The sequence below is a fragment of the Panulirus ornatus genome, chromosome 69, assembly GCF_036320965.1.
Source record: "Panulirus ornatus isolate Po-2019 chromosome 69, ASM3632096v1, whole genome shotgun sequence".
NCBI classification, from domain to species: Eukaryota; Metazoa; Arthropoda; class Malacostraca; order Decapoda; family Palinuridae; genus Panulirus; species Panulirus ornatus.
Genome location: NC_092292.1, coordinates 1348575 through 1363554, shown reverse-complemented (window position 1 = coordinate 1363554; position 14980 = coordinate 1348575). Strand labels below are relative to the sequence as shown.

Sequence of the window (14980 nt, the reverse complement as noted above, 5' to 3'; positions counted from 1 at the left end):
ATGATGGTGTAGTGTGCAGTGCAATGTTTCCTTATTGTTGAGGATGTTGTAGTGTGCATTGTTGTTTCCTTATTTTTAAGGGTGTTGTAGTGTGCATTGTTATGTTTACTTACTGTCAATGATGTTGTAGTGTGCAGTGTTATGTTGCCTTACTGTTAATGATGTTGTAGTGTGTAGTGTTATGTTTCCTTATTGTTAATGATGTTGTAGTGTGCATTCTTATGTTTCCTTATTGTTAATGATGTAGTGTGCAGTGTTATTTTTCCTTATTGTTAATGATATAGAGTGCAGTGTTATGTTTCCTTTCTGTTAATGATGTTGTAGTGTGCAGTATTATGTCTCCTTATTGTTAATGATGTTGTAGTGTCCATTGTTATGTTTCCTTATTGTTAATGATGTTGTAGTGTGCAGTGCAATGTTTCCTTACTGTTGAGGATGTTGTAGTGTGAATTGTTGTGTTTCCTTTTTTTTAAGGTTTTTGTAGTGTGAATTGTCATGTTTACTTATTGTCAATGATGTTGTATTGTGCAGTGCTATGCTTCCTTATTGTTAAGGATGTTGTATTGTGCAGTGTTATGTTTCCTTACTGTTAATGATGTAATGTGCAGTGTTATGTTTCCTTACTGTTGATGATGTTGTAGTGTGCAGTGTTATGTTTCCTTACTGTTAATGATGTAGTGTGCAGTGTTATGTTTCCTTATTGTTAAGGATGTTGTAGTGTGCAGTGTCATGTTTCCTTACTGTTTATGATGTTGTAGTGTGCAGTGTTATGTTTCCTTACTGTTAATGATGTAGTGTGCAGTGTTATGTTTCCTTTTTGTTAGTGATGTTGTAGTGTGCATTGTTATGTTTCCTTACTGTTAATGCTGTAGTGTGCAGTGTTAAGTTTCCTTACTGTTAATGATGGAGTGTGCAGTGTTATGTTTCCTTATTGTTAAGGATGTTGTATTGTGCAGTGTTATGTTTCCTTACTGTTAATGTTGTTTTGTGCAGTGTTATGTTTCCTTATTGTTAAGGATGTTGTATTGTGCAGTGTTATGTTTCCTTACTGTTAATGATGTAGTGTGCAGTGTTATGTTTCCTTACTGTTAATGATGTTGTAGTATGCAGTGTTATGTTTCCTTACTGTTAATGATGTAGTGTGCAGTGTTATGTTTCCTTATTGTTAAGGATGTTGTATTGTGCAGTGTTATGTTTCCTTACTGTTAATGATGTAGTGTGCAGTGTTATGTTTCCTTACTGTTAATGATGTTGTAGTGTGCAGTGTTATGTTTCCTTACTGTTAATGTTGTAGTGTGCAGTGTTATGTTTCCTTATTGTTAGTGATGTAGTGTGCAGTGTTATGTTTCCTTTTTGTTAGTGATGTTGTAGTGTGCATTGTTATGTTTCCTTACTGTTAATGCTGTAGTGTGCAGTGTTATGTTTCCTTACTGTTAATGATGGAGTGTGCAGTGTTATGTTTCCTTATTGTTAAGGATGTTGTATTGTGCAGTGTTATGTTTCCTTACTGTTAATGTTGTTTTGTGCAGTGTTATGTTTCCTTATTGTTAAGGATGTTGTATTGTGCAGTGTTATGTTTCCTTACTGTTAATGATGTAGTGTGCAGTGTTATGTTTCCTTACTGTTAATGATGTTGTAGTGTGCAGTGTTATGTTTCCTTACTGTTAATGATGTAGTGTGCAGTGTTATGTTTCCTTATTGTTAAGGATGTTGTATTGTGCAGTGTTATGTTTCCTTACTGTTAATGATGTAGTGTGCAGTGTTATGTTTCCTTACTGTTAATGATGTTGTAGTGTGCAGTGTTATGTTTCCTTACTGTTAATGTTGTAGTGTGCAGTGTTATGTTTCCTTATTGTTAGTGATGTTGTAGTGTGCATTGTTATGTTTCCTTACTGTTAATGATGTAGTGTGTAGTGTTATGTTTCCTTATTGTTAAGGATGTTGTAGTGTGCAGTGTTATGTTTCCTTACTGTCAATGTTGTAGTGTACAGTGTTATGTTTCCTTATTGTTAAGGATGTTGTAGTGTGCAGTGTTATGTTTCCTTATTGTTAATGATGTTGTAGTGTGCAGTGTTATGTTTCCTTATTGCTAATGATGTTGTAGTGTGCAGTGTTGTTTCCTTATTGCTAATGATGTAGTGTTCAGTGTTATGTTTCCTTATTGCTTACATCTACAACTTGTCATTCAGTCAATAAGTCATTTGGCTTAAGTCTTGCCATTTGTTACTTTCAGACATCCAGGAGATCGAAGTGCGACCCGGCAAACCCAGATTCCACTCACGCTTCTTGGACGGACCTCCCCCGCCGCCCCCAGCTGTGGCCGCCGCCGCTGGTGGTGAGGGGCCGACACAGACGCCCAACGTGACCACGACCTCCACCACAACCATGACGACACAACAACTGAGGAAGGCAATAGAGAAACACAAGATGGCTCTCACTGTACACCTGCGCACTGCACAAATGGACGGGGGAAATATTCTCTTTAAGGTGAGAGAGAGAGAGAGAGAGAGAGAGAGAGAGAGAGAGAGAGAGAGAGAGAGAGAGAGAGAGAGAGAGAGACCCGATGGAACATAGAGGAATGCAGTAACAAGAAAGCTGTTGGCTTGTAGCCACATGACCTGTTGAGGTTAGTGAGAATGTTGTGGGTCAGGTTAATGGTCAACTATCATGTGATCGTTTTATTTGTTAACTCAAATTATTAACATGACATGACCTCTGATAATGAATAAAACACTAAGACAATCATTTGTAAGAGAAGGTAAAATGATAATGATAATGAAAGATTATCTTATATATTGATAGTTATAAAGGAATTATATATTAATAATTATGAAGGATTCATCTTATGTATTGATTATAAAGGATTTATCTTACATTCAAAATGAAAGATTTATCTTATACTTTGATAATGAAGAATTTATCTTATGGATTGATAATACAAGATTTATCCCATATATTCAAACTGAAGGATTTATCTTATATATTGATATTGGAAGATTTATCTTATATATTGGTAATTATGAAGGATTTATCTTATATATTGATAATGAAAGATTTATATTATGTATTGATAATGAAGGATTTATCTTATATATTGATAATGAAGGATTTATCATATATATTGATAATGAAGGATTTATATTGTATATTGATAATGAAGGATTTATCTTATATATTGTTAATGAAGGATTTATCTTATATATTGATAATGAAGGATTTATATTATATATTGGTAATGAAGGATTTATCATATATATTGATAATGAAGGATTTATATTGTATATTGATAATGAAGGATTTATCTTATATATTGTTAATGAAGGATTTATCTTATATATTGATAATGAAGGATTTATCTTATATATTGATAATGAAGGATTTATATTGTATATTGATAATGAAGGATTTATCTTATATATTGTTAATGAAGGATTTATCTTATATATTGATAATGAAGGATTTATCTTATATATTGATAATGAAGGATTTATCTTATATATTGATAATGAAGGATTTATCTTATATGATAAAGGATTTATTGATAATAAAGGATTTATCTTATATATTGATAATAAAGGATTTATCTTATATATTGATAATGAAGGATTTATCTTATATATTGATAATGAAGGATTTATCTTATATATTGATAATGAAGGATTTATCTTATATATTGATAATGAAGGATTTATCTTATATATTGATAATAAAGGATTTATCTTATATATTGATAATGAAGGATTTATCCTATATATTGATAATGAAGGATGTGTCTTATATATTGTTAATGAAGGATTTATCCTATATATTGATAATGAAGAGGATTTATCCTATATATTGATAATAAAGGATTTATCTATAATTGATAATGAAGGATTTATATATATTGATAATGAAGAATTTATCTTATTTATTGATAATGAAGGATTTATCCTATATATTGATAATGAAGGATGTGTCTTATATATTGTTAATGAAGGATTTATCTCATATATTGATAATGAAGGATTTATCTTGTATATTGATAATGAAGGATTTATCTTATATATTGATAATGAAGGATTTATCTTGTATATTGATAATGAAGAATTTATCTTATATATTGATAATGAAGGATTTATCTTGTATATTGATAATGAAGGATTTATCTTATATATTGATAATGAAGGATTTATCTTGTATATTGATAATGAAGAATTTATCTTGTATATTGATAATGAAGGATTTATCTTATATATTGATAATGAAGGATTTATCTTGTATATTGATAACGAAGAATTTATCTTGTATATTGATAATGAAGGATTTATCTTATATATTGATAATGAAGGATTTATCTTATATATTGATAATGAAGGATTTATCTTGTATATTGATAATGAAGAATTTATCTTGTATATTGATAATGAAGGATTTATCTTATATATTGATAATGAAGGATTTATCTTATATATTGATAATGAAGGATTTATCCTATATATTGATAATGAAGGATGTGTCTTATATATTGTTAATGAAGGATTTATCTTATATATTGATAATGAAGGATTTATCTTGTATATTGATAATGAAGAATTTATCTTGTATATTGATAATGAAGGATTTATCTTATATATTGATAATGAAGGATTTATCTTATATATTGATAAGTATGAAGGATTTATCTGATATATTGATAATGAAGGATTTATTTTATATATTGATAATGAAGGATTTATCTTGTATATTGATAATGAAGGATTTATCTTATATATTGATAATGAAGGATTTATCTTATATATTGATAATGAAGGATTTATCTTATATATTGATAAGTATGAAGGATTTATCTGATATATTGATAATGAAGGATTTATTTTATATATTGATAATGAAGGATTTATTTTATATATTGATAATGAAGGATTTATCTTATATATTGATAATGAAGGATTTATCTTATATATTGATAAGTATGAAGGATTTATCTTATATATTGATAATGAAGGATTTATCTTATATATTGATAATGAAGGATTTATCTTGTATATTGATAATGAAGAATTTATCTTGTATATTGATAATGAAGGATTTATCTTATATATTGATAATGAAGGATTTATCTTATATATTGATAATGAAGGATTTATCTTATATATTGATAAGTATGAAGGATTTATCTGATATATTGATAATGAAGGATTTATTTTATATATTGATAATTTTGAAGGATTTATCTGATATAGTGTTCTACAGCACAAGTGTGTACATGATTGGTGTTCCACAGCACGTGTGTACATGATTGGTCTTCAACAGCGCGTTTGTGATGGATTGGTACTTCACAGAAGTGGTGTACATGATGTCTTCACAAAGTGTTTACATGATTGGTCTTCAACAGGATCGTTATTGTATGAAGATTGTTCTTATATTATAGTTGTAATGGATTTGTGTCTTAAACACGGTGTACTGTTGTCTTACAATATGTGTAATGATTGGTCTTTCCATACGTGTGTTCATAATGTAAGGATTGGTATCACATACGTGTGTAATGATTTCTTCAATGTTTATGATTGGTTCTTTTCTCACAATAAGTGTTACTATATTTGTTTCAAGATTATTGTAATGATTGTTAAATGAGTTATTTGAATTGGTAATCGCAAACTTTTATGTACAATGTTTAATGATGGTTTACTATTGATAATGAAGGTCTTTCCTATATAAGTTGTAATGATGGTTTCCAAGATTGTAATGAAGGTCTTCAATGAAGGTTTTTGTAATGAAGGATTGTCTTCATATTTTGATAATGGATTGTCTTATAGTTGTAATGAATGGATTTATCACATATGTACATGAATTGGTTTCACTATCATTGTAATGAAGGTTATCTTCATAGATATGGAATATGTCTTCAACGTGTTGTAATGAATGGTTTATCTGTTAGTGTAATGATGGATTTTCAATATGACAACTGTGTAACTGATTTGTCTTTCACAAACGTTGATATGAATGATTTCTTTACAAGGTGGTTACATGATGGTTATCAAGTTTTGTACATGAATGGTCTTCCAATCAGTGGTAATGATTGGTCTTCACAGCGGTTGTTATTGAATGATGGTCTTCCACAGAGTGTGTACATGATTGGTACAATGTTTAATATTGGTTCCACAAGACGTGTGTACATGATTGGTCTTCAACAGAACGTGTGTACATGATTGAGTTTCAAACTTGTAATGATTGGTCTTCACACGTTGTACATGATTGGTTGCAAGACTTACTGTTGTAATGAGATTGTCTTAATTGTAATGATTGGTCTTCAACAGTTGTGTCATGATTGGTTTCCACAAGCAGTTTGTACATGATTGGTTTCACAATACGTGTTACATGATTGGTTTCACAATACGTGTGTACATGATTGGTCTTCCAATAGTGTGTAATGATTGGTCTTCCAAACGTGTGTTACTGATTGGTCTTCCACAATACGTGTGTGCATGATTGGTTTTCCACAACACGTGTGTACATGATTGGTCTTCCAACACGTGTGTTCATGATTGGTCTTCCACAATACGTGTGTACATGATTGGTCTTCCACAATACGTGTGTACATGATTGGTCTTCCAACACGTGTGTTCATGATTGGTCTTCCACAATACGTGTGTACATGATTGGTTTTCCACAACACGTGTGTACATGATTGGTCTTCCAACACGTGTGTTCATGATTGGTCTTCCACAACACGTGTGTACATAATTGGTCTTCCACAACGTGTGTGTACATGATTGGTCTTCCACAACACGTGTGTACATGATTGGTCTTCCACAATACGTGTGTACATGATTGGTTTTCCACAACACGTGTGTACATGATTGGTCTTCCACAACATGTGTGTTCATGATTGGTCTTCCACAACACGTGTGTACATGATTGGTCTTCCAACACGTGTGTTCATGATTGGTCTTCCACAGCACGTGTGTACATGATTGGTCTTCCACAGCGCGTGTGTACATGATTGGTTTTCCACAACACGTGTGTACATGATTGGTCTTCCAACACGTGTGTTCATGATTGGTCTTCCACAGCACGTGTGTACATGATTGGTCTTCCACAGCGCGTGTGTTCATGATTGGTCTTCCACAGCACGTGTGTACATGATTGGTCTTCCACAACATGTGTGTACATGATTCGGGTTCCACAGCACGTGTGTACATGATTGGTCTTCCACAACACGTGTGTACATGATTGGTCTTCCACAGCACGTGTGTACATGATTGGTCTTCCACAACATGTGTGTACATGATTCGGGTTCCACACCACGTGTGTACATGATTGGTCTTCCACAACACGTGTGTACATGATTGGTCTTCCACAGCACGTGTGTACATGATTGGTCTTCCACAGCACGTGTGTACATGATTGGTCTTCCACAATACGTGTGTACATGATTGGTCTTCCACAGCACGTGTGTACATGATTGGTCTTCCACAGCACGTGTGTACATGATTGGTCTTCCACAATACGTGTGTACATGATTGGTTTTCCATAGCACGTGTGTACATGATTGGTATTCCACAATACGTGTGTACATGATTGGTTTTCCATAGCACGTGTGTACATGATTGGTATTCCACAATACGTGTGTACATGATTGGTCTTCCACAACATATGTGTTCATGATTGGTCTTCCACAACATGTGTGTACATGATTGGTCTTCCACAGCACGTGTGTACATGATTGGTCTTCCACAGCACGTGTGTACATGATTGGTCTTCCACAGGACGTGTGTACATGATTGGTCTTCCACAGCACGTGTGTACATGATTGGTCTTCCACAGCACGTGTGTACATGATTGGTCTTCCACAGCACGTGTGTACATGATTGGTCTTTCACAGCACGTGTGTAGATGATTGGTCTTCCACAGCACGTGTGTACATGATTGGTCTTCCACAGCACGTTTGTACATGATTGGTCTTCCACAGCACGTGTGTACATGATTGGTCTTCCACAGCACGTGTGTACATAATTGGTCTTCCACAGCACGTGTGTACATGATTGGTCTTCCACAACACGTGTGTACATGATTGGTCTTCCACAGCACGTGTGTACATGATTGGTCTTCCACAGCACGTATGTACATGATTGGTCTTCCACAGCACGTGTGTACATGATTGGTCTTCCACAGCACGTGTGTACATGATTGGTCTTCCACAGCACGTGTGTACATGATTGGTCTTCCACAGCACGTGTGTACATGATTGGTCTTCCACAGCACTGTGTACATGATTGGTCTTCCACAGCACGTGTGTACATGATTGGTCTTCCACAGCACGTGTGTACATTTTTGGTCTTCCACAACATGTGTGTACATGATTGGTCTTCCACAGCACGTGTGTACATGATTGGTCTTCCACAGCACGTGTGTACATGATTGGTCTTCCACAGAACGTGTGTACATGATTGGTTTTCCACAGCACGTGTGTACATGATTGGTCTTCCACAGCACGTGTGTACATGATTGGTCTTCCACAACATGTGTGTACATGATTGGTCTTCCACAGCACGTGTGTACATGATTGGTCTTCCACAACATGTGTGTACATGATTGGTCTTCCACAGCACGTGTGTACATGATTGGTCTTCCACAGCACGTGTGTACATGATTGGTCTTCCACAGCACGTGTGTACATGATTGGTCTTCCACAGCACGTGTGTACATGATTGGTCTTCCACAACATGTGTGTACATGATTGGTCTTCCACAGCACGTGTGTACATGATTGGTCTTCCACAGCACGTGTGTACATGATTGGTCTTCCACAGCACGTGTGTACATGATTGGTCTTCCACAACATGTGTGTACATGATTGGTCTTCCACAGCACGTGTGTACATGATTGGTCTTCCACAGCACGTGTGTACATGATTGGTCTTCCACAGCATGAGAACAAGTATGGAGTTAAGTATCGAGGTGCCAAGTTTCGTGGTCACCCCAGCAGAGAGCAGCTCTTGTGTTCGTTCCGTGGTGCCAGCGTACGTACCTTGAGGGACGGTGATCAGCCCTTCACCTCGGAGGGCGTGGCCAAACACTTCCCCAGCACAGCACTGTTGGAGGGCCGTTACTTCAACACCTGCGCCATCATCTCCAGCGCTGGTGCTCTCAGAGGATCAAAGCTGGGCAATTTTATAGGTCAGCTCATTATCAACTTAATATTTCTCAATATAATTATTGTTATCTTGAAAATAAAATTAATTATTATATAATTACCGGAGAGACCGCCTTAATGATTGGTACGCAGAGGAAGGATCTCTTGTTACTTAATGTTTTTATCATCCACCTGTGACTTTATCATCCACCGGTGACTTTATCATCCACCTGTGACTTTATCATCCACCTGTGACTTTATCATCCACCTGTGACTTTATCATCCACCTGTGACTTTATCATCCACCTGTGACTTTATCATCCACCTGTGACTTTATCGTGTCTTTCAATATCGTAATCTTTCTTTAACTAGTTTATATTGCCTTTAATAATCATATATTTCAGCTACGAGAAGCTAATATACTTTTTTCATCTCTCTCTCTCTCTCTCTCTCTCTCTCTCTCTCTCTCTCTCTCTCTCTCTCTCTCTCTCTCTCTCTCTCTCTCTCTCTCTCTCTCTCTCTCTCTTTCTCTCTCTCTCTCTCTCTCTCCATCTATCTATCCCTAACTTTTAACATTCTTCTGTATCATGCAGGAGGCCAAAGTTAGGGTGCATATGTTGCCCCAAGCTCGGCCATCCCTGCTGGAGATAAAGAAAAACTATGAAGAAATTAAGTGAATCTTGGTGAGCGCGTAGTGGTGAGTGTGGCAGTTCTCACCAAGACGACACATGCAAGAAAGGTTGACAGCTTAGCTGACGAGGAAATAAGGACCTATTGTATTGGTTAATGTGGCCGGTCACCTTGCAGGAGCTAACTGAAGCAGCGGTTAATGTGGCCGGTTACCATGCAAGAACTACGTGAAGCAACGGTTAATGTGGCTGGTCATAATAGAGGAACTATGTGAAGCAACGATTAATGTGGCTGGTCATCATGCAGGAACTATGTGAAGCAACGATTAATGTGGCTGGTCATCATGCAGGAACTATGTGAAGCAACGATTAATGTGGCTGGTCATCATGCAGGAACTATGTGAAGCAACGATTAATGTGGCTGGTCATCATACAGGAACTATGTGAAGCAACGATTAATGTGGCTGGTCATCATGCAGGAACTATGTGAAGCAACGATTAATGTGGCTGGTCATCATGCAGGAACGATGGGAAGCAACGATTAATGTGGCTTGTCTTCATACAGGAAGTATATGAAGCAACGGTTAATGTGGCCGGTCACCATGCAGGAAGTATGTGAAGCAACGGTTAATGTGGCGGGTCATCATGCAGGAAGTATGTGAAGCAACTGTTGATGTGACCGGTCATCATGTGGGAACTATGTGAGGTAATGGTTAATATGGCTGGTCATCATGCAGGAAGTGTGTGAAGCAACGGTTAATATGGCTGGTCATCATGTAGGAACTATGTGAAGGAACGGTTAATGTGGCTGGTGATCATACAGATACTGTGTGAAGAAACGGTTAATATGGCTGGTCATCATGTAGGAACTATGTGAAGGAACGGTTAATGTGGCTGGTGATCATACAGATACTGTGTGAAGAAACGGTTAATATGGCTGGTCATCATGTAGGAACTATATGAAGGAACGGTTAATGTGGCCGGTGATCATACAGATACTGTGTGAAGAAACGGTTAATATGGCTGGTCATCATGTAGGAACTATGTGAAGGAACGGTTAATGTGGCCGGTGATCATACAGATACTGTGTGAAGAAACGGTTAATATGGCTGGTCATCATGTAGGAACTATGTGAAGGAACGGTTAATGTGGCCGGTCATCATGTAGGAACTATGTGAAGGAACGGTTAATGTGGCCGGTCATCATGTAGGAACTATGTGAAGCAACGATTAATATGGTTGGTCATCATGCAGGAACTATATCAAGAAACGCTTAATGTAGCCGGCGATCATGCAGGAACTGTGTGAAGAAATGGTTAATGTGGCTGGTCATCATGTAGGAACTATGTGGAGGAACGGTTAATGTGGCCGGTCATCATACAGGAACTATGTGAAGCAACGATTAATGTGGCTGGTCATCATGCAAGAACTGTGTGAAGCAACGATGGATTGTATTCATACAGGAACTATAGGAAGCAACGGTTAATGTGGCTGGACATCATAAAGGAACTATGTGAAGCAACGGTTAATATTGCTGGTCATCATTAAGGAACTATGTGAAGCAGCCGTTACTGTGGTCGGTAATCATGCAGGAACTATGTGAAGCAATGGTTAATGTGGCTGTTTCCCATACAGGAACTATATGAAGCAAGGGTTAATATGGCCGGTCACCATGCAGGAACTGTGTGAAGGAACGGTTAATGTAGCCTTTCATCATGCAGGAACTATTTGAAGCAACGGTTGATATGGCCGGTCAACCTGCGGGAACTGTGTGAAGCAACGGTTAAAGTGACCGGTCACCTTGCAGGAACTATGTGAAGGAACGGTTAATGTAGCCTGTACCATGCGGGAACTATGTGAAGCAATGGTTAATGTAGCCGAATATCATGTAGGAACTATATGGAGCAACAGTTAATATGGCCGGTCATCATGCACGAACTATGTAAAGCAACTGTTAATGTGGCCGGTCCTCATGCAGGAACTATGTAAAGCAACGGTTAATGTGGCCGGTGATCATGCAGGAACTGTGTGAAGCAACAGTTAATGTGGCTGGTTATCATAAAGGAACTATGTGAAGCAACGGTTACTGTGACCGGTCATCATGCAGGAAATATGTGAAGCAATGGTTAATATGGCTGTTCACCATGCAGGAAGTATGTAAAGTAACAGTTAATTCGGCAGGTCAACCTGCAGGGACTGTGTGAAGCAACGGTTAATGTGGCCGGTCATCATGCAGGAACTATGTGAAACAACGGTTAGTGTGGCCGGTCACCTTCCAGGAACTATATGAAGCAACGGTTAATGTGGCTGGTCACCATGCAGGAACTATATGAAGCAACGGTTAATGTGGCCGGTCACCATGCGGGAACTATGTTAATCAACGGTTAATGTAGCCAGATATCATGCAGGATCTGTGTGAAGCAACGGTTAATGTGGCCTGTCACCATGCGGGAACTATGTTAATCAACGGTTAATGTAGCCAGATATCATGCAGGATCTGTGTGAAGCAACGGTTAATGTGGCCTGTCACCATGCGGGAACTATGTGAAGCAACGGTTAATGTAGCCGTATATCATGGAGAAATTGTGTGAAGCAATGGTTGATATGGCCTGTCACCATGCGGGAACTATGTGAAGCAACGGTTAATGTGGCTGGTCATCATGCAGGAACTATGTGGAGCAACGGTTAATGTGGCTGGTCATCATACAAGTTCTATGTGAAGCAACGATTAATGTAACTGGGCATCATGCAGGAACTATGTGAAGCAACGGTTACTGTGGTTGGTAATTATGCAGGAACTATGTGAAGCAACGGTTGATGTGGCCTCTGATCATGCAGGAACTGTGTGAAGCAACGGTTAATGTCGCCGATCACCAGCAAGAACTATGCAAAGCAACGGTTAATGTGGCTGGTCACCATGCGGGAACTTTGTGAAGCAACCGTTATTTTGGCCGGTCACCATGTAGAAACTATGTGAAACAACGGATAATGTGGCTGGTCACCATGCAGGATCTATGTGAAGCAACGGTTAATATAGCCGGTTAACCTGCAGTAATTTTTTGAAGCAGAGGTTAATGTGGCAGGTCACCTTGCTGGAACTATGTGAAGCAACGATTAATGTGGCTGGTCATCATGCTGGAACTCTGTGAAGCAACGGTTAATATGGCTGGTCACATGCAGGAAGCAACTGTTAATGTAGCTGGTCATCATGCAGGAACTGTGCGAAGTAACGGTTACTGTGGCCAGTCATCATGCAGGAACTATGTGAAACCTGTTACTGTGGCCGGTCATCATGCAAGAACTATGTGAAGGAAATGTTAATGTGGCCGGTCAACCTGCATATATATATATATATATATATATATATATATATATATATATATATATATATATATATATATATATATATATTCTATCATACTTTGTCGCTGTCTCCCGCGTTAGCGAGGTAGCGCAAGGAAACAGACGAAAAAATGGCCCAAGCCATCCAAATACACATTTATATACATACACGTCCACACACGCACATATACACACCTATACATTTCGACGTAAATATACATATACATACATAGACATATGCATATATACACATGTACATAATTCAAACTTGCTGCCTTTATTCGTTCCCGTCGCCACCCCGCCACACATGAAATGACTACCCCCTCCCCCCGCATGCGCGCGAGGTAGTGCTAGGAAAAGACAACAAAGGCCACTTTCGTTCACACTCAGTCTCTAACTGTCATGTATAATGCACCGAAACCACAGTTCCCTTTCAACATCCAAGCCTCACAAAACTTTCCATGGTTTATCCCAGACACTTCACATGCCCTGGTTCAATCTATTGACAGCACGTCGACTCCGGTATACGACATCGTTCCAATTCTCTCTATTCCTTGCACGCCTTTCACCCTCCTGCATGTTCAGGCCCCGATCACTCAAAATCTTTTTCACTCCATCCTTCCACCTCCAGTTTGGTCTTCCACTTCTCCTCGTTCCCTGCACCTCTGACACATATATCCTTTGTCAGTCTTTCCTCACTCATTCTCTCCATGTGCCCAAACCATTTCAAAACACCCTCTTCTGCTCTCTCAACCACGCTCTTTTTATTTCCACACATCTCTCTTACCCTTACATTACTTACTCGATCAAACCACCTCACGCCACACATTGTCCTCAAACATCTCATTTCCAGCACATCCATCCTCCTGCGCACAACTCTATCCATAGCCCACGCCTCGCAACCATACATTGTTGGAACCACTATTCCTTCAAACATACCCATTTTTGCTTTCCGAGATAATGTTCTCGACTTCCACACATTCTTCAAGGCATTCACCTCCCTAACAACCCCATCCATAAACATATATATATATATATATATATATATATATATATATATATATATATATATATATATATATATATATATATATATATATATATTTATTTATTTTTTTTTTATTATACTTTGTCGCTGTCTCCCGCGTTTGCGAGGTAGCGCAAGGAAACAGACGAAAGAAATGGCCCAACCCCCCCCCCCCCCCATACACATGTATATACATACGTCCACACACGCAAATATACATACCTACACAGCTTTCCATGGTTTACCCCGGACGCTTCACATGCCTTGATTCAATCCACTGACAGCACGTCAACCCCTGTATACCACATCGCTCCAATTCACTCTATTCCTTGCCCTCCTTTCACCCTCCTGCATGTTCAGGCCCCGATCACACAAAATCCTTTTCACTCCATCTTTCCACCTCCAATTTGGTCTCCCTCTTCTCCTCGTTCCCTCCACCTCCGACACATATATCCTCTTGGTCAATCTTTCCTCACTCATTCTCTCCATGTACCCAAACCATTTCAAAACACCCTCTTCTGCTATCTCAACCACGCTCTTTTTATTTCCACACATCTCTCTTACCCTTACGTTACTTACTCGATCAAACCACCTCACACCACACATTGTCCTCAAACATCTCATTTCCAGCACATCCATCCTCCTGCGCACAACTCTATCCATAGCCCACGCCTCGCAACCATACAACATTGTTGGAACCACTATTCCTTCAAACATACCCATTTTTGCTTTCCGGGATAATGTTCTCGACTTCCACACATTTTTCAAGGCTCCCAAAATTTTCGCCCCCTCCCCCACCCTATGATCCACTTCCGCTTCCATGGTTCCATCCGCTGACAGATCCACTCCCAGATATCTAAAACATTT

At 38.1% G+C, this 14980-nt stretch overlaps 2 protein-coding genes across 2 annotated transcripts in view; one reads left to right on the top strand and one right to left on the bottom strand.

Annotated features, from left to right (window-relative positions):
* The window catches only part of LOC139747584 (exosome complex component RRP45-like), a 137093-nt gene extending 134698 nt beyond the window's left edge, over nt 1-2395 (bottom strand). The window contains exon 1 of the mRNA XM_071660022.1: nt 2282-2395. The gene's annotated coding sequence lies outside the window, so the exon portion shown is untranslated. The remainder of the gene's footprint in view (nt 1-2281) is intronic.
* Nucleotides 1-14980, top strand: part of SiaT (beta-galactoside-a-2,6-sialyltransferase) — a 73141-nt gene that overhangs the window by 23356 nt on the left and 34805 nt on the right. The window contains exons 3-6 of the mRNA XM_071660077.1: nt 2234-2487; nt 8911-9201; nt 9710-9789; nt 12828-13049. Coding sequence (XP_071516178.1) covers nt 2234-2487; nt 8911-9201; nt 9710-9789; nt 12828-13049 — 847 coding nt within the window. The remainder of the gene's footprint in view (nt 1-2233; nt 2488-8910; nt 9202-9709; nt 9790-12827; nt 13050-14980) is intronic.